Source organism: Beta vulgaris, chromosome 5, assembly GCF_026745355.1.
Source record: "Beta vulgaris subsp. vulgaris cultivar EL10 chromosome 5, EL10.2, whole genome shotgun sequence".
Lineage (NCBI taxonomy): Eukaryota > Viridiplantae > Streptophyta > Magnoliopsida > Caryophyllales > Amaranthaceae > Beta > Beta vulgaris.
Window position 1 is genome coordinate 5,277,479 of NC_079206.1, and position 22,079 is coordinate 5,299,557.

The window sequence follows — 22,079 nt, forward strand, 5'->3', positions numbered from 1 at the left end:
AACACATCATACCCAACCATTACTTTCATGGTTAAACCTAAAAAATTTCAGTCAAACAAAGAAGTTGCTCACAAACAATGAAATCAAGCTGCGTTGCTTGTTTCTTTTTACTCAATTTTGTTTTTAATACTATGTTCCTCTCTCTATCTCTCTCTTTCTTTTTTTTTTTTTTTTTTTTTGCTTCATCTCTTTCCCTTTTCCGGATCTAACCTGGAGCTCTTGATACCATGTAGAATTTTTAGAGGAGGAAAGAGAGAAACTTGAAGAGAATTAGAAAGACTACATTTTAAATATATTTTTCATACTCGCATAATAATGAATAAACAGAACAACTTTTAAATAGGCTTACAAAGCACTACTAATAACATGTCCACTATGTAGCCCACTACTTGCTATCCCACTAACTAGACAATTATCTAGACCACTATTTGTTAACCCACTAATAACTAATTATTAACAACTAATCCTAATAACTATTAGGAAAACTATTTGACTAATTTTGAAGCATAATCCAACAAACTATAATTAGACCTATAGCTTACAAGATTAGTAACGGTAGTGCACTAAGTCACATCCACTGACCACTAATGATGCTTGGAGAAGGTCAAGAAAACTAGTTACATTTTTTATATGCATTGTGCAGCATGTTGCTTAGTTGCCATTGCAATTATATAAGGAAAAATTCACATGAATAATCCGAACTATGAGCAATCTTCCAATAATAATCCCAACTATGGATTATTATAGTATAATCTAAACTAATTGCAACTCTTCCAATTTTGATCCCACTTGACCGGCAACCTGTTAATCAAGTTAATCAAATGATTAAACTTAAGTTTTTTTATTATTATATTTAACAAATTTAATTTAGTAAAAATTAAAAAATCAGAAATTAAAAAATAAAAACAAAAATCAGAAAAAAAAGATCAAAATCTAATTAAACCCCAACCCTCTCTCCCCCTAACTCTCTCTCTCCTCACCGTCTCTCTTCCCCCAACCACCTCCGCCACCACCACCAAACCGGCAGTCCTCCCCACTCTCTCTCCTCCCTCGCGTCACCACCGGCACCACCACAGACCTCCTCTCTTCTTCTTCTTTTTTTTCCTGGATGGGTTTGAATGGGTTTTGGGGTTGGGGTTCGAATGGGTTTTTGAATGGGTTCGACGGTGGGCGGGATCGGGGTTCGAATGGGTTCGACGGTGGGCGGGATCGGGGTGCGATTTGACGGGATGGGGTGGCGGTTTGTGGGTTCGATGGGGGTGGGGGTGGTTTGAAGGTGGTGGTGGTGCGATTTGAAGGTGGAGGTGGTGCAATTTGAATGGGTGGGTTGTTTGGGGTTGATTTGGGTCGATTAGAGGTGGTGGTTCAAAATCGCCGGGAAACCGCTACCCAAAAACCCCACTCAGAACCCCCTGCTTTTTTTTTCGCAACCCTCTCTCTCACCCCTCTGCTTTCGTTCAGCCACCACAGCACCACCACCCTCCACCGACGTCCATCACCACTACCACCTGTGATGCCGCTTGCTTCCGTGCTAACCAACAACCACCGCACCGCCAACCAAGTCGTGTTCCTTCTCCGTCGCTCAGCTTCCTCTCTCTCTCTCGCCCAGTTCTTTCTCTCTCCTCTGCTTGGTCTGCGCTACCCGCGTGCACCGCCGACCCATCGCCGTGGCGCCACCCTCGCCTCGCCTTCTGTCGCCGGAGCTCCGACTCCTCCGCCACTGTCCTGCTCCTGTGGTATGAAGCAGAGGTATGTTAAAACATACCTCTACCCTTTATATACTTAATCCTTAGTTTGATGGTGGCTAGGGGGTTCGAAGGGTGTGGTGGTGCGGGTGGTGTCGGTGTGTGGTTCTGGTGGTGTCGGTGTGTGGTGGTGCTGGTGGTGTCGGTGTGTGGTGCTGTGGTGGTGCTGTAGTGGTGGGGTTGTGCGTGGGGTTGGTGTGTGATGCTGGTGCGGTGGTGGTGCTGGTGCGTGGTGCAGTGGTGTTGGTTGGGGGGTGGAGCCGTGGTGTGGTGGTGGTGGACTGGTGATGATGATTTATGATTGATGATGATGATATATGATGATTGAATAATTAGATAAAAAGAAAAGAAAAAAAAAGGAAAATGAATTTAACCTGTTATAACAAGTTACAATAGGTAAATGGAGTGATATGGGAAGGTAAATGCTTTAGTTAGGATTATACTAGAATAACCCATAGTTAGGATTATTATTGGAAGATGCTCAATAGTTAGGATTATTCATGTGAATTTTTCCATTATATAATTAGACAGCTTAGATGTTTTGCAATCCACCACTCTATTAGTTCGGTCGTGCTTACATGACCTTCAAGTAAATGATACTCGCAATTACCAGAGTTATATAAAGAAAACCTTTATCTCAACAATGTCATCATCTTGTAGTTTATTGCTTAGAACTTAAGCGATTATCATTTTCTTTAGCTTTCTCGAAAATGTTACTGAATTTTCCTACTAATGGCAGAAGTCATACCTTCTCAGGGCCAGTTTGGGTAGTTCTTTTAAGCTATTTTATCCTCTCTTGGAGTAATTTGGTTATTTGTGACCCTCCAGAAGAACCCATCAAATGCTCTTCTGGAAACTCTGACTGCACCATCACCAATGGCTATGGCTCATTTCCAGATCGGAGCATTTGCCGGGCAGCTAACGCCGTGTACCCGGAGAATGAGGATGAGCTTATTTCATACGTCAAAGATGCAACTATGAACAAGAGGAAAATCAAGGTATTTTCGAGCGTTTACTGCGAGATATTAAAATTTACTAAAGACGAAGATTAAAACAAAAATTTAAATTACTCCATCTGTTCTTTTATTTGTTTTCCTTTGATTTATTGAAATTTTAACATATTTTAATTTGATTATGTTTTTTTTTAATATTATATGTAAAATGTGATTAGTTAAAAGCTATATATGTACACTTTAAGATTATTAATCTCATCATATATACAAAATATCAGTTTTTCATAATTTATAGAAAAGATAAGATATAAAGGATCAAAATCGGTTATTAACAAACTTTAAAAGTCGAATTTGGAATTTTTTTTCGCTTTTATAGTAACTGCTGCCAAGGCGAAATCGTATTTAATATACTTTTTTTTAATCGGAGAGATTTTTTTTTTTTTTGGTGAAATAAGGAAAGTTCTCACATTGAGTCAAACATAATATTAAAGTTATTACAATCCGAGATGTAAGCATTTATGCAAAAATTAGGAAGGAAAGGGAATATCCTAGTTACATTCATGCAATCATCTAGTCTTCTTGCCCCCTTGGCAAATTTGTCCGTAAGTTGATTCTTCACCCTTGACACATGGATGATCCTAAGGTTGTTGAACTCCTTGTAAAGGTCCCTGCATTGAATTATAACATTGGTGCACAAGGTAAGATCTTTGGGGTCCTCTTTAAGTAGTTGAGTTGCCTGCAAACTATCCGAATAACAAACACAATCAAGAATATTTTCATTAATAGCAAGTTGCAGCCCTTGTTGAATACTTATCAACTCAGCCATGAGGGCATTTGCTGCATAAGATTTCTTACAAAAGCCCTTAGTCCACTGTCCAATGTTATTCCTAATGGCACCCCCCAAGCCTACAGGTGAAGAAATATCGGTAAAGGATGCATCAGTGTGGATCATGTAGAAAGAGTTTCGAAATGTAGGAGGATGCTGCGTGGAAGTAGGCGTAGGGGTAGGTTGCTGGTTGATAGGGAAAAATTGGGAAAACTCACAAGTCTGGTTCATGGCTCTTTGAATGATCCACGTGGGAGTGGTGGGCGCTTTATTCCCAAACACCACCGAATTTCGAGCTTTCCACAGTTCGAAACACACCCATGGGAATATATTCTTCCAAGGTACTCCTTGGACGATAATACTTGCCTCAAGATTCATATTTAGCCAAGCTGAAATATTTCCAAGATTTAAATCCGGGGACGGGGATAAAAGATTCCATACTTGACTAGGGAGGGTACAATCCCTAAGGACATGAATGCTATCCTCAGGAGTGTTATGACAACATGGGCAGTAAGGGGAGGGAATAATTTGGCGGTAGTTGAGAAGCCTATTATGGGGAATGTGATCTCGCCACACAAGCCAAAGGAAGAAACGAATTCTAGGAGGGCAAGTAGATTTCCACACCTTTGAGATAGACAATGGGACTAATTCCTCAGTACCCTCTCTTAGACTCTCCTGATAGGCCAACGCTAGGGAAAATCCTTTATCAGTTACAAAGTTTGAAATCAAGTGATCGTGGTGCTCAGGATTTTTAGGGGTAGGAATTGCTAGGATTCGGTCATGGATTTGGGGTGGGAGAGAAAAGGAGATATTCTGGAAGTTCCATTCATTATCTACAATCAGGTCTGCAACAGTCATGTTACATTCCTCTGCAGTGAGAGGGCCACTAATTGAACGCCTTAAGGGCCCAATACCTAGCCAATCCTCCCCCCAAAAATTGATAGATTTTCCATTAAAGGGTGTGATTTTATGAGGTTTTTACACGGTTAGTAATAAAACCTTTTTTTAGTCACTTCTACATCATTTAAGCTTGTACTTTTTACTTTTACACTGTTAGTAATCAAAAAACATAAGTTGAAAGTGAATTTTCATTTATTTTTAACGAGAGAAAGTGAATTATTTGAACAGTACAAAAGTTAATAGCCCTAGCTGAATTCATGTGCTCAGCTGAACAAGTAAAAGAACTAATAAATCAAATCAGAAGGAGCATATATTATACTAGTTGCATATGCACGCGATGCGTGCGTCGACAATCTTATGTAGTTATATATAAATGGACATATTTTTTATATAAATTTATTTTGATAGTGATGTAAATTATTGAGGTTCTTTTGTAGATGTTATTATCTTTTTAAATTAAAGGTGAATGATTTTTAACTGTTCAGTACCGTCACTGTAAAATTTGGTCGATGATATAATAATTTTCTTTTCAGCGACTTTAATATAGTTCTTTAACAATTATAGATGTTAATAAACCATATTGTTTGAACTTTGTAAATATGAAATATTATGTTATCACGATATGTCGCCAACTATTTTTGGTTGAAGATTTTAATTGATTTCGTGAATTGATTTCGTGAATTGATTGTGTCAATCTAGTTTGTCAAGTTATTAATGGTATTGCATATTCCATTCATATGACAAGTTTTATTGATTCTCATTTTTTAATTTTTTATAAAAAAAATATTATTTTAATTTATTAAAGGGTATTTTAGTCATTTTAAAAGAGGACACTACACCTCCTCCCTTGACTTATATAATAGAGATTTTATGAGACGATTATGGATAACTTCCCTTTTATATAAATTAACATACCATGCATACATTATATGCTGTACACAAGCGAACAATTTCTTTTAATTTAGATTTAGGATTTGTTTTTTTTAGATTGAATTGAACTAAATTTGTCTGATCTAACTGAGCTAAATTGAATTGAATATGTGTTAAACTGAAATGAACTGAGTTTTTGTGAAGTAAACTGGACTATAATTTTCATTAATTCAGTCCAAAAAAACAGAACCTTAGAATACATATATAATCAGTCTACTCTATAGAATAATGGGAGTTTGAAGTTAAGTTAAGTTGATTCCCTATATGACGCTATTTAAAATCCTGAAACTATTTTTGTTTATCTCCATTAACTCAGTCAAGTTAAGTTGATTTTCATAATTCAGTATACCATTAGGGGTATCCAGTGTACTGTTTGGATTCAGATCTAGTCCAATCCGATTCGAATAAAATTTGAATTTCAATTTTTTGATCCGAACCCAATCCAATTAGTGTTTAAGTCCAAAACCAATCCAATCCGAATTTTTAGACGATAGGATTCGATATCAAATATCCATTTCTTTAAAACTCCATCTTTTTATGAAATAAAATTTCTTTAAAACTCCATCTTTTTATGAAATAAATTAGGTATGAGCATCAGAATAATGTATTCGATAAGCACAAGCATCAAAATTAAAGTTTTCAATAAGCACGAGCATCAAAATAAAGTTTTTGTTAGTGATTAGGATGTTAGTCAATTAGATTTTTAGGGAAGGGAAAGGTCCCCGATCATTTGGTTTCTTTTTAAAAAGAATTTATTAAGTCCAATTCTAATTATACAATTCAAAGCCTATCTACTATTCATTTATTTTGGATTTTTGTATCCTATTACCCTCAATCCGATCCGATTCAAAAATTCAATTTTTCAATTATGAATCCAATCCGTACATATAGTTTGTGTCCAATCCAAATTACTAATTTTGTTTGGATTGGATTAAATTTTGTTTTATATTCGAATAACTTTCACCCCTACTTAGAATACATATATAATTCGTTTTAGTCTATAAAATAATGGGAGTTTGAAGTGAAGTTAAGTTGATTCCTTATGTGATGCTATTTAAAATCCTGAAACTTTTTTTTGTTTATAAGCACGGCTAGGAGATATGAAGAATAAATATATTTATGTAGTATTATTATATTCCTATATAACATAGTTAGCCCCTCTTTTCCCTCAAAAACATAATTCTCCTATAACATTTCTTGTTTTAGGTTGCCTGAGTATGTTGCATGGATTTAATTCTAAGCATGATTCAAACTATCTCCAAAAGTTTAAATATAATAATTTGAATTATATAATAACTACTTTATTTAATCCCTCTTTCCATTTTGATTTCTTCAATAAAGTTCTTTTTCTTTATTTCTTATTAGGTGATTTTCTTTCCTATTTACCTAACCCTCTCCTACCTATTGAACTCGCTTTTTAAGACTATGTTCAGTTCACCTTATTTTTGCTTATTTCAAATCTATTCAAATCAGATCAGATCAGATTAAAAAAAATAAGTTCACATTAGATCAGATCAGAAAAAATAAGTTCAGATCAGATCATGCTTATATTTAAAAACTCATTATTACAATTAATACTATTATTTACTAGTACATTTGTTGAAAAAGATTATTATTGTTGCTGTTTTACTTATAAATTATTTATATTGGTAATTATTATTAATCTCGTTATTTTCATTATAAATGTCATTTTTATCATTATTTTAAGTGATTTTGTTGTTATTAAATGATAGAATATTAAAAGCAACGTGTTAAGAACATAAGATTGACGCAAAAATAAGAAATATATATAAAATATGATAGCTCAAATTCATGACAATGAAACTACTAAGTTTGGATTATATTTCAAAATAAGCTAAGTGTGAGATACAAATTATAAATTAGATCTGGTATACCTCTTCCTACCAAATTCCAAATATCTCTAGCTATTTGAAGTTGCGCCCTATCCATTAGTAATAAAAGAGAAATTAGTAGTAGTACTTAGGTAAAGTTTCATGCATAGTTGTTTGTATATCTTATTATATTTTATATGAAAAAAAAGGAATTGAGTCTGCCGACTTCTCAAGTGTGAAATATTTGTTTTAAGGAAAATTGTGAAACATTTTAGAAATGCTCTTATAAATTAATGACTTGAGTTATATAATTATTTTTAGTAATAATAATAATTATTATGATTATAATTATTGTTGTTATTATTATAATAATGATAATAATAATTATTATTAATAAAAGTTGTGTAAAAGTTGTGATAGAAATAAAATCATAATAATAGTAATACTATAGATAAGATCTTATAATGTATTGCATAATAATGAATTACAAAGTAATAATATATTTTATAAAAGATAAAATCTTGTAAATCAGACCAGATCTGATCAGAAAAAATAAGTTCAGATCAGATAAAAAAAAATGAGTTCAGATCACCTGCTTTCCCTTGTCGTTTTTATTTTGGAACATATTTGCCAATTATTACATCTTCACTAGGTTACTTGGCAATTGGTGACTCACATGCTTTTCCAAAAAATAAAAACTTTATACATTACTATATTTTCAATAATAGTTCGGATATTTTGAGAAGGTACCCCTAAAGTTGGAATTATTTAAAAGACTGATGAAATTTTAGATTATTCATGTTAATTTTTTCCTTAGAATAATCGCTAATATTAAAAATATAAATAAATATTAGTCCAATTTTATTGTATCTGGTCCTAGATATGTATTGAACTCTATATTTTAGTGTTTTCCCTTGTATACATTCCTCTACACTTCATCATTTATCTCTCTCACATTCCACTATAATTTTGTATCATTTCGCAATTCGGTCAATTTTTTAATGATATATTATTCATCATATATCAACATATATTTGCATTGATAAAAAAATAATTAATGTAACCAGAAAATTTTGCTTGTTTAACATAAGACTTCGATTTCCCAGTATGAGACTGAGTTTCCACAGTATGCGAATAAAAGACAAATTTAGATTATTGGAAGGAAATACCAATTGTAAATAAAAGAGAAAATTCAGAGAATAAATTGAGAAAATAACCCATTCAATGACAGAGAAGAATTACCAATGCAATTGACGACGCGAGAAAGGAGTAGTTCGTTTCTTCTCATGCAATGGACAACAACTTTGGATTTTAGGGCAAATTTTTCGAAGGGAAATCAGTAGAATTTTTACAAGAGAAAAAAGAGAAAATTTGAGAAATTAAGAAGACTACAGTTGTATATATTTTTTACACATAAATGAACAAAGAAAGCAATCTTTAAATTGATAATTTTTAGAGTAGAGAGGAGATTGAATAAAATATGGAGAAGTTTTGCATTAAACTTGCTCAAATAATTTCAATATAATAAGTGTCTTTTATAGGCTTACAATGAAAAGTAACTAACCTATTTAAAAGTTAGCCACACTACTAAGTAGTGGAAAACATGTCTTATACCACATCCTCCATAACTACTAATACTCACTAATTACATTTTAATTATAAAATAAATTACCCACTAACTTACTACTAGCCACTAATCCAAAATTATTAGGAAAATCATTTGACTACTTTTGGAGTATAATCCAACACACCCCCTTGCTCCAAAAGTTGTAACATCCATTTATAACATTCTATTTTGCGTCATGTCGAACCCACTTTGTCAACATTTCAATATGTTGATGTACATTATCACCAACATTTTTTGTTTTTTTATTTTAGGTTGATGCACATTATCGCCAACTTAACATTTTTGATGCACTTCTCACCAACGTCACATTTTTGGAGTACATCTCTCCGCACGACCTTGTGAAGCACTTCTCTTCACCACGACCTTGTGAAGCACTTCTTTTCACCATGACTTTGTGAAGCACTTCTCTTCACCACTTTGCATATAATCACAAATGATTTTTTTTTCAACTACTCTTGCCATGGTGGGTTTGCCCAATATTTTTTCTCACTCGTAAAACAGAAGATGGCCTGCAATGGCTTACTTCTTACTCCCTCTCTTTCTCTCTTTTTTTGGTCTCCAAGGATCTAACCTAAAGCTCTGATACCATGATAATTTTTAGAGTAGAGAGGAGATTGAATAAAATATGAAGAAGTTTTGCATTAAACTTGCTCAAATAATTTCAATACAATAAGTGCCTTTTATAGGCTTACAATAAAAAGTAACTAACCTATCTAAAAGTTAGCCACACTACTAAGTAGTGGAAAACATGTCTTATACCACATCCTCCATAATTACTACTCACTAATCACATTTTAATTATAAAATAAATTACCCACTAACTTACTACTAGCCACTAATCCAAAATTGTTAGGAAAATCATTTGACTACTTTTGGAGTATAATCCAACATAAATAGCATATAAAGCCCTACAAATAATATCTTAACAATGAGTCACTAAAAAGAGAAATTAGGAACATGCCTACTACATAGCCCACTACCCACTAAATAGACAATCATGTAAATTACTACTCCCTCTGTTTTATAATATAAGACATTCACGCGTTACGAAAATTTGCTTTGACTACAAATATTTCTCGTAATATGATAAATAAAAATTAGACCGTTGGATTCGTCATGAAAAATACTATAATAACATTAATTTTTTAAATTTTTTATCCACGTAAATTGAGAGTAATTAACGGTCAAAGTTCGACATCAAAAATCGTGTGTGCCTTATATTTTGATATAGAGGGAATACTTGTTAGTCCACTAACTTAATTATTAGCAACTAGTCCTAACTATTAGAAAAACTATTTGACCAATTTACGAGCCTAAACAAAATTGAGGTAGAGTCGTGAGTTTATGACTTTGCTAATGATCTGTTAACATATTGCTGTGTTTGGGGCATTTTAGTTACCTTAAATAATAAGGTGTTAATATAATTTAGCTATTAAAATGATTAGTATTATTTGGGGAGTACCTAAAATAAAATTTCAAGTGGTTAAAATGACTTAAATGATAAGTTAAAAATATTTATCTTACCAAAATCACGTGACTGAAATTTTGAAAAATCTTTTCAAAATTTTGATAACAACTAATTTTGCCAAAATATTTATCAACTTAAGCAACGAATTTTGCCAAATTAAGCTAATCAGCTACCTTATAAGTTACAATACTTTATCAGTATCAGCTTTATCTTATCAGTTTCACTTTACTTTCAACTAGTATTGCCAAATGAAATTATAAATTAACTTATAATGTGCAGGTAGCAACAAGACATGGTCACAGCTTCCCAAAATTAGTATGTCCTGATGGAAATGACGGATTGTTAATAAGCACAAAGAATCTCAATAAGATCATCAATATCAACATGGCAGAAGAAACAATGACGGTGGGAAGTGGGATGACGCTTCAACAACTAATTGATGAGGCTACGAAAGTGAACCTAGCACTGACCAATTCTCCTTATTGGGTAGGGGTAACAGTTGGTGGAATGCTAGGCACAGGTGCTCATGGAAGCTCACTTTGGGGTCGTGGGAGCGCGGTTCACGACTTTGTTGTTGGCCTTAAGATTGTTAGTCCAGGCAATCCAGAAGATGATTATGTTAAAGTTCGTACGCTTACTGTGGGAGATGAAGACCTTGATGCAGCCAAGGTCTCGCTTGGTGTTCTTGGAGTCATTTCACAGGTATGCAATCACTACTATAAGCAAGATTATGGGTTATTATAGAACTCTTTGGTTTCTAGAAGTAGAAGGATATATACTACTCCCTCCTTTTCAAAATATAAGATACTCACGATGTTCGAGGCCGAATTTTGACCATTAATTACTCTCAGTTTATGTTGATAGAAAATTTTAAAAAATAATGTTATTTTAGTACTTTTCAAGACGAATCCAACGATATAATTTTTATAAGTTTTATTTATCGTATTTGATATATATTTATAATCAAAACAAATTTTCGTAAAACATGAATATCTTATATATTGAAACAGAGGAAGTACAAGACAACATTTACTACTTTACTCGTTTAGCATAGAGGTACTTTTCTCTGTTTGGACCGTTTCCATTTAGCTGTTTATATTGACTTTTACACTTCCATAATCCACTTTGACCCCCTTTATTTTTTCGACAATAATATACATATACAGACCAATAGTATCACGTAAGATATTGAATTTTTCTCAATGTTTATTACCATATTATCATTTATATGATTTTTATAATTTGGTACTATGTGATTTCAACCGTCAAATTGTCCCTTAATAAATGTGAAAGTCAAAATTAAAAACTCCACTACATTAATCAACATCTTCGTGCTGAAAATACATAAGACAGTGAAAATACATGCATGTTCTAATACTACCGGTCATTGCAACTCATTTTTGTGCTTTCACTACATTAATCAACATCTTTTTGGGTAATTGTAACAACATAGCATGTTTTTTAACTTGTTTGATCTTGAAGGTAACATTTAAACTAGAACCACTCTTCAAGCGACGCATAAGTTATATCACGAGGAAAGATGATGACCTAGAGGTTCAAGCTCTGACCTTTGGTCTCCAACATGAGTTTGCAGATATAACGTGGTTACCAAGCCGATTCGAAGCATTATATCGAGTGGATGATCGAGTACCCACTACAGAAAATGGTGATGGCGTCTATGATTATGCCCTTTTTCGTGCTGCACCAAAAGATTCTTTCGAATCTGTTAGGAAAATAGGTAAGTCTTTGTTGCTTGATATCCATATATATTTTGTATATACCGTATTAATTAGCTTAGTATGCAACCTATATAATAGGCAAGTTACTGTCATTGTATTTCATGAGAAAATATTGAGTTATGAGTTTGAGTTTCTGTTTTTCAGCTTCTGCATTATTCTTTTCATTCCTGCTACAAAGTAACATAGTATCAAAGCTAATCCAGGTTCGATCCAAAAAAAAAAAAAAAAAAAAAAAAAAAAAAAATTACGTGCGTTTGAGTGGTGAGTTCTAAGTTTTTTTTTGAGTAAAAACTTTGTGAGTGTGTTGTTTGATAACAATGGCAAATGTGGTGTTAACTCGTGGTCGCAAACCTTAATACCAATATTTAAGGGGAGAATTACCATCTATAGAGTCTCAAGATGAGGACTTTGTTCAAGTCTCAAGAGTTATGGGACATTGTGGAGCAAGGGTATGAAGAACCAAAGGAGGTTCCGACTACACCCGATCAAAAGTTGCGAGAAAATCGGAAAAGAGATGCAAAAGCTCTTTTGTTCATCTAATCGGCATTGGATGATTAGATTTTTCCACGAATTTCCGATGCATCTACTTCCAAGCAAGCATGGGAAATTTTGAAGCAAGAATTTTTTGGTGATAAGAAGGTAATTGCTGTTAAATTACAAACACTTCGTAGTAGTTCTGAGAGTATGGAAATGCAAGATAAAGAATCAGTTCAAAATTTTCTTGTCTAGAGTATCAGGAGTTGTGAGTCAAATGAGAATATATGGTGATACTATCACCAATGAGACTATTGTGAGTAAGGTATTGAGAAGTCTTAATAAAGTAAAGAATTATAAGCATGTTGTGACTGCCATATTGGAGTATAATGACTTGTCAACTTATACATTTGATGAGTTGATGGGTTCCTTGATGGCTCATGAAGAAATAATTGATAAAGGTGATGAAGAAGTGGTAGAAAAAGCTTTTCAAGTGTAGGGAAAGTTTGAGAATAGCCGTGGACAACGTTGAGGTCATAGTGGTGGTCGTGGTTGAGGTTGGGATCGCGGTCGCGGCCGAGGTCGTGAAGAAAGTGGTGGTCGTGGTCATTTCGAAGAACAAAGTTCATCCATGAGTAGCATCCAATGCTACTATTGCAAGAGGTATGGTCACAAAGAAGATACGTATTGGGATAAGCAAAGCTATGAGCAAGTGAAAGAACAAACTAATTATGCTCAAAAGGTTGAAGAAGAACAGAATGAGCTCTTCTAAACTCGTGTGTCACGGGTGTATCGTGAAAGTCGTGGTTTTGGTACCTTCACTGTCGAGAATCAAAGTACGTCGAGATCAAGTCAAGGGTTTGTCGTCGTGTATGTAGTCGTGTTTGTGGTTGCAGTCCAAGTCAGATAAAAGTTATGAATTTTTTTTGTATCCATGGCAATATGGATGATGAGTCTCGTTTTTTTTGTGGTTGAACTCCCAAACTTTGAAGAAAGGGGTTGTGTTGGAATTGGTACTTCAAAGTTTGTTCCTAGAGTTTAGGAACGTGGGTATGAAGTCAGTAGTTAGCATGACATGCTTGGAGTTAGTGGTTAGTTACGTTTCTTATTTTAAGGTTAGTGGTTTATGTTATAACGGATGTGAGAGAGAAACAAATATCGAATGCAAAAACCGATAAAAACAGACAACAGATTTACGTGGTTCACCAATTTGGCTACATCCACAGCAGAGAGGGAGAGAATATTTTATTATGTGAGGAACACCAGATTACAGAGAGAATTTAGGCTAATTCGGCGTTTAAAACCTAGGTACAAATAACCTATTTATACTTAGCGCTCAAAAACGCGTTTCCGCGTTATCCGCCGACCCGCCCGGGCGCCCGGGCGAAATCCGCCCGACCGGGCGGTCCCCAGCTCTTCCAGAACAGCTTGCGCTCCCGACCGGGCGAGATCCGCCCGACCGGGCGAGGCGAAAACAGTTTCGTCAGTTCTTCGTAAAACTGACATAACTTTCTCGTTCCTCATCGGAATTAGGCATATGACCTATCGTTGGAAAGCTCTCGGAACAAGCTATCACCTCCACTTTGAATCACCTTAAAATCATTTATAGATTGAGAGATATCTCCATTCAAAGTCAGCCTTATGTCATTCCTTCTTCACGCATTCTACCAAACACCTTCAAGGCACCATTCAAGTCACTATTCTTACAAATCTCCACCTTGACTTGAATCCTCTCACAATACCAGAAAACAGATGCATTGATCACAATACCAGAATCTCCCTACACCAGATTTGTCCCAACAGACAACCAGACCAGATTAGTCCCTAAGGACCCCAGAATTGCCCCCATATGAGTCTCACCCAATCTCGCCAAGATTGCTGACCACTCATCATGAACGACTCGGTCTCACAGCCTATGAGACCCATGTTGCGCATTCATCCAAAGCCCAACTTATTACCCGTCGGAAATCAAATCGTCTTCACTGAACCGCAAACACACTAGCTCCACCTTAATCAAGACGAGCCAGTACCCTGCCAGTTGCTCCAACTAGAGCCATTAGCACTTACGTCTAAGTACCCAAAACAAATCACCCTTGGCGCAGGGGAACTTCCGTCGAAGTTCTTCTATGCTCGCGCCGGAGCACTCCATCCCGTTCTCACTGGAACGCAGGCAACTCCTCCTGGAGTTCCAATCTAGCTACCTCTTGGTGACTTCTTGCAGAATCACCTCTCAACCCAACACTCCCTGGCAAAGACATGTCGCTCGAGACCCCATAGCTGTAAGCTGGCACACAAGTATCGATAGAACCGAACCTTATCATACCACTCTGTTGCTGAGAGACCCTTGGTTGTTCTTCTTGATGACCCTTAGTTTCAACCAGTTGCGTAGAAGTTCCCACAAACTCTACCTCATTGTTGACACTCTCATCCTCAACCCAAGTAGTACTCCCAAACCCGGTTGTTGAACTCATTCCCGTTGACTCTGACCACTCAACCTGTGAAGAAGCCCCCATAAGCTCCACCTCACACTCAAGACCATCACTTGTCAACTCAGAATGCAGCTTCAACTCAGATAACGTAGACCCTTGCAACACATACAATGTCTCCCGTTTAACCCCTTTCAGAATCATCTTTGAACCCCTGTAGCATACAACCCTCCACCCTCACCTTTGAAACTGAACCCTTTCTTGTCTAACAGACTAAGTGAAATCAGATTCTTTGTGACCTGTGGAACATGCCTAACATCATTCAAAGTACAGACTTTGCCATCACATGACCTAATTCTGATGGACCCTATACCAACTGTCTTACAGACCTCACTGTTGGCCATAGTAACACTTCCATCAACCTGTTTATAGTTCATAAACCACTCCTTGCGCGAACATATATGACAAGACGCTCCAGAATCTAAAACCCACACATCACTGCAATGTGTTTGTTCATTAGCAACTAAAGCAATATCATCATCAGAACTGAAATTTTCTGCTGCAACAGCAGGAGAACCAGACCCAGATTCATCTTTCCTTTTAGGACACTCCCTTTTCCAATGCCCTTTTTCCTTACAGTAATTACAGACATCATTAGGTTTAGGACCCCTAGAAGACGGTTTCCTGGATTTCTTCCCCGAATTCTCCTGTCCATTACTACTGGCTACTAATCCAGCAGCCTGATCGCCTGTACCTGTACCAGATGCCTTATGGCGCAATTCCCTAGTATGCAAAGATGATCTAACTTCTTCTAGGGACACAGAATCTTTACCAACAATGAAAGATTGCACAAAATTTTCATACGATATAGGTAAAAAAACAAGTAGAATTAAAGCGGCATCCTCATCCTCCACCTTCACATCAATATTACATAATTCTAGTAAAATTGTATTTAATTGATCTAGATGGTCTCTAAGAGGCATACCTTCCTGCATTTGCAGACTGAACAGACGTTGCTTCAAAAGCAACTTGTTGGTTAGAGATTTTGTCATATACAAACTATCTAATTTCAACCACAGACCAGATGCGGTTTCCTCCTCCGCGACTTTAGTGATTATGTCATCTTCCAGACACAACATAATCGTTGAATGAGCCTTCTCCTCCAAAACGGCCATCTCAGCGGTGACTGAATCCGTTGCTTTCTTTGCCAACGGTGCCCACAACCCCTGTTGCTTCAGTAACGCCCGCATCTTGATCTGCCACAGACTAAAACTATTCCTCCCAGTAAATTTATCGATTTTGACATTCACCCCAGACTTCTTTCTCACACAGATCGAACACCAAAGCTCTTGATACCAGTTTGTTATAACGGATGTGAGAGAGAAACAAATATCGAATGCAAAAAGCGATAAAAACAGACATCAGATTACGTGGTTCACCAATTTGGCTACATCCACAGCAGAGAGGGAGAGAATATTTTATTATGTGAGGAAAACCAGATTACAGAGAGAATTTAGGCTAATTCGGCGTTTAAAACATAGGTACAAATAACCTTTTATACTTAGCGCTCAAAAACGCGTTTCCGCGTTATCTGCCGACCCGCCCGGGCGCCCGGGCGAAATCCGCCCGACCGGGCGGTCCCCAGCTCTTCCAGAACAGCTTGCGCTCCCGACCGGGCGAGGCGAAAACAGTTTCGTCAGTTCTTCGTAAAACTGACATAACTTTCTCGTTTCTCATCGGAATTGGGCATATGACCTATCGTTGGAAAGCTTTCGGAACAAGCTATCACCTCCACTTTGAATCACCTCAAAATCATTTATAGATTGAGAGATATGTCCATTCAAAGTCAGCCTTATGTCATTCCTTCTTCACGCATTCTACCAAACACCTTCAAGGCACCATTCAAGTCACTATTCTTACAGTTTACTTAGCATGACTTTGGTTTGTTGGTTAGTAGAGTAAAACGTGGGATTGTATTTCAATTAATTAACTTAGTATGCAGCCTATATAATAGACAAGTTACTGTCATCGTATTTCATGAGAAAATATTGAGTTGTGAGTTTAAGCTTATGTTTTCCAGCTTCTGCATTATTCTTTTCATTCCTCCTTCAAAACTAACAATTTCATAATTTCCGATCACCGAAAATTTTGTTGTTTTCGTGAACCCAGTACTTCTGAATTAACTCGAAGAATTTCGAGCAATGTTAACACATTTTGCTCTTCAAATATCATCGCATGGTATAGACATTCACGATTTTTCTGCAATGCTTTGAAAACCAGCTTCAATTCTAAGTCATTTTGTAAAACTTGAAGTTAATTTCAACTACTATTGTTTGCTTTACAATCAATTTATCTGTGGGCTACGTGGGTCTCCTTCAATTTCTTCAAAATCTGGAATTTGAATGTGTTAAAACTCTAGTGATGAGGCGTTTATAGTGCTTTATTTTTTTTCCCCTTACACTCCATCCGTAAGGATGATTTAGTTTATTTAGTGCTTTTTACTTGTGAGATCTGCTTTTTTTTTTTTTTAATCAAATTAAAAACTTCAGAAACAAAAAATAGCAGATATATAGGTGCATGGTACGAAGTACACTTATTATTCATTGTTTGTACCCCACTCAGATGATTTTGAAGAATCAAATGGTTGTGATACATTAAAATGCATCAGCACAAAGATAATCACGACGGGTTACGAGCTAATGGGATTCGGACTAATGAATGATGGTAATGCACTGTACCTTATGTTGTTTTTGGTAATTCTGTCTAATATTGATCGTTATAACTTATAACCTCTCTCTAGATATATCCACGATTACCGATTTACCCAAATTATTGCTTAACTTGTATAATTTTGATTCTTACTTCTCTGGAAAATTTTACGAGACACACGTGAACATGTTTGTGGAGTATAGAATTTAGCTTTTCTGATATGTGGCGCACACGAAAGTTTTGATGGACCCGAATAGTATCATAAAATTGCATTTTCATTGATAATTAATTGTACAAGTTTGTGAAATCTCATGTCTCTCATTCACCTTGGTAGAACCCTTAATTTGTTTCTACCTTTCCTAATATCTTGTGTGGAGCTCACTTCTTTAGCTCTCTTTTAACTGATACACATACAACATATTTATAGTTGTTGTACCTTAGTTTTTAGATTTCTGAACACTTGTCTAATATCTTTGATTTGTACAAGATGTTTCTAGATACATCACTTCATGTTTCATTACACATCTAGATTTTTCTAGATTAACCTCTAACATTTTCTCACCTCCTCTTATAAAATTCTACATGGAGTTATAATGTCGTATATATGATTTTCAATATAAACGAACATTAAATGTTCCAACCATTCAATTACTTATGTAAATAAGGATATTAGTGCCATATGTGACTTGACTAATATGCTTACATGCAGGTCTCCAATTCACTGGCTATCCGGTTATTGGATATCAAAACAAAATGCAATGTTCAGGATCTTGCCTTTATAATGCTATAGGTTATTGTGGATGGGATCCAAGAATAAAAGGTTTATTCATTAATAACAATGCTTTGAGTTTGCCTATGAATAAGGTGAAGGATTTCATTCAAGACATCAAAAAACTGATTAGTATAGAGCCTACATCTTTATGTGGTGTAGATCCATATTTTGGTATTCTACTGAGGTATGTCAAAGCCTCGTCTGCTTATCTTGGAAAAGACGAGGATGGCATACAATTTGATATAATCCATTACAGAGCAAGAGAAGCCTCGGATCATCGGCTTTATTCCGACATATTCGATGAGATCGAGCAGATGATGGTCTTCAAGTATGGCGGGATGCCCCATTGGGGAAAAAATCGCGATATAGTATTTGAAGGTGTGATTAACAAGTATAAGGATGGAGGAAAATTTTTAAGGGTTAGGGAACGTTACGATCCTTTGGAATTGTTTTCATCTGAGTGGACTAAGTACATCTTAGGATTGAAAGAAGGATTAAGCACTACTATCGACAAGCACGTAGGATGTGCCCGTGAAGGCTTGTGCATATGTTCCAATAATAACGATTGCGGCCTTGGGTATACATGTGAGAATGGTCGAGTCTATATAGAAGCTAAAGTTTGCAGGAGAAACAAAAACAATCTCATTTCAAACAATTGTGTGAGTAATATCTTAGATGGCATATAAAAATCAAAGAGTATGAACTACCAACTTTGGTTTTAGCTCAATAGTATATTTTGTAAAATCAAAACGTTGTGGCTTCCTTTATAGTTATTCTCATCTATCAAAATTATTTATAATTATATGTCTGTTATAAAATATTGTATTTCATGCCTACGAAGTACCTTTCTGAATATTTTTGTAAGGGACGTTGCTGAATATCATTTTGATATTTTATGTTAATATATTGGAAATTTGGAACTATGGGTTGATCATTCTGACTTTCTATTAAAATTCTATCGTAACTAGCTAGATTGCTTTGTCCACTAGTCCAATGGATATGGATTCTGATGGAAACAAATTTCTTCTTGGTTTGTAAATCCTCCAAAGGTATATAAAATTCTTGAATAACTTTAGAATAATACTGCCACATGATAAGGTTAAAGGCTTTAATACTAGCTACTAACTGAATTTTAAACTAATATAGTGGAATAACTGAAATAACTAACCTTTTATTGAAATAAAAATTATGGTCCAACTATAATAATAAAAGTTTGAGAAAATAAAATAACAACTAGCTCCCCCATTGGAAGTATGTTTCATAATACCACATCATTCTGCTATAAGAAACTCTGTAATGTAAGAATGTGCCTTGAATTGTGGTGCTCAAGAAGTTTTCGACGAAATGCACAAGAGACGCAAAACTGCGTCTCGCCCGGGCAAGTCGGGCGAACCTCGCCCGGTCGGGCACGGGAGAAAATCTGGGAGAACGTTGTTTTGTCCGGTCGGGCGCGCATATACGTCTGGGAGAGCTGGGGACCGCCCGGTCGGGCAGATTTCGCCTGGGCGGGTCGGAGAATTAACCAGAAAACGCATTTTTAGCCGTTTAGTATAAATAGGTTATTTTAACCTATCTTTTACACTACGAAAAACTCTATGTTCTCTCTGTAATCTGATTTTCCTCACATAATAAAATATTCTCTCTCTCTCTGCCGTGGACGTAGCCAAATTGGTGAACCACGTAAATCTGTTGTCTGTTTTTATTATTTTTGCGTTCATAATTTGTTTCTCTCTCAGGTCCGTTATAACAAACTGGTGTCAAGAGCTTTGGTGTTCGATCTGTGTGAGAAAGATGTCTGGGATGAGTGTCAAAATTGATAAATTTACTGGGAGGAAAAGTTTTAGTCTGTGGCAAATCAAGATGCAGGCTTTACTGAAGCAACAAGGTTTGTGGGCACCGTTGGCAAAGAAGTCAACAGATCCAGTTACCGCTGAGATGACCACTCTGGAGGAGAAGACTCATTCAACGATTATGTTGTGTCTGGAAGATGAAATAATCACTAAAATCGCGGATCGGAGGAGGAAACCGCATATGGTCTGTGGTTGAAATTAAAGAGTTTGTATATGACAAAATCTCTAACCAACAAGTTGCTTTTGAAGCAACGTCTGTTCAGTCTGCGAATGCAGGAAGGTATGCCTCTTAGAGATCCTCTAGATCAATTAAATACAATTTTAGTAGAATTGCGTAATATTGATGTGAAGGTGGAGGATGAGGATGCCGCTTTAATTCTGCTTGTTTCTTTACCTATATCGTATGAAAATTTTGTGCAATCTTTCATTGTTGGTAAAGATTCTGTGTCCCTAGAAGAAGTTAGATCATCTCTGCATACTAGGGAATTGCGCCATAAGGCGTCTGGTACAGGTACAGTCGATCAGGCTGCTGGATTAGTAGCCAATAGTAATGGACAGGAGAATTCGGGGAAAAAATCCAGGAAACCGTCTTCTAGGGGTCCTAAACCTAATGATATCTGTAATTACTGTAAGGAAAACGGGCATTGGAAAAAGGAATGTCCTAAAAAGAAGAATCAGGAGGATGAATCTGGGTCTGGTTCTACTGCTGTTGCAGCAGAAAATTTCAGTTATGATGATGATATCGCTTTAGTTGCTAATGAACAAACACATTGCAGTGATGTGTGGGTTTTAGATTCTGGAGCGTTTTGTCATATGTGTTCGCGCAGGGAATGGTTTATGAACTATAAACAGGTTGATGGAAGTGTTACTATGGCCAACAGTGAGATCTGTAAGACAGTTGGTATAGGGTCCATCAGAATTAGGACATGTGATGGCAAAGTCTGTACTTTGAATGATGTTAGGCATGTTCCACAGGTCACAAAGAATCTGATTTCACTTAGTCTGTTAGACAAGAAAGGGTTCAATTTCAAAGGAGAGGGTGGAGGGTTGTATGTCTATAGGGGTTCGAAGATGATTCTGAAAGGGGTTAAACGGGAGACATTGTATGCGTTGCAAGGGTCTACGTTATCTGAGTCTGGGGTTGCTACATTGGTTATTTGTGATAGTGTTGAGAAACACGTGGAGCACAGAGGCACTCTAGGTTGGAGTGGTGGTTCACGTTAGGGAGAAATCTGTCAATACTCACAATCTGAATCTGAAATTTCGTGTTCTTCGTCATCAAAATTGGGTTAGTCAAACTTGACTCCTGGTCAGCATGAAATCTTTGCGAACTCTCCCGAAAGGGACGGTTGTGAAGACATGGTGGGTTTTGCACTGTATGTTGAAGAGGTGAATATTTTTGGGCCGTCCAAGGAAGGTGTCTCTTGTGCTAGGAAAGAGTATAAGGAACACATCTGTTCGAATCTGATTCCACAGGGTAAGTTCCAAGGTTGCTTGGACTTACGAGCTGATCGTGATTGTTAATTGCCCCCTTGGGGCAATTCTGGGGTCCTTAGGGGGCTAATCTGGTCTGTTTTTATTGTTTTTGCATTCATAATTTGTTTCTCTCTCACGTCCGTTATAACATGTAACATAAATAACTTTTTGGTAACCCATGAGCTAATAACTTCAAAATTTTCTATAACATGTCACCACCCTAGCAGACTGAAAGCAATCGACGAATGATGCATCAACATGGATATACAAATTTCGGGGACATACAATAATAGACAGAGGAGGGATCATCAATATTCTTACATGGAACTAACCAAACAACGGAGAAATTATT

General features: G+C 36.1%; 1 protein-coding gene across 1 annotated transcript; it reads left to right on the plus strand.

The window, feature by feature from the left end:
• The first annotated feature begins 2,455 nt into the window (after positions 1-2,455).
• On the plus strand, positions 2,456-21,475 carry LOC104892687 (hypothetical protein). The gene is made up of 7 exons (XM_057395344.1): positions 2,456-2,743; positions 10,561-10,983; positions 11,764-12,019; positions 17,543-17,644; positions 18,339-19,060; positions 20,750-21,140; positions 21,261-21,475. Exons 1-7 carry the CDS (start codon positions 2,456-2,458, stop codon positions 21,473-21,475), a joined length of 2,397 nt encoding a protein of 798 aa, XP_057251327.1.
• Positions 21,476-22,079: the final 604 nt, after the last annotated feature.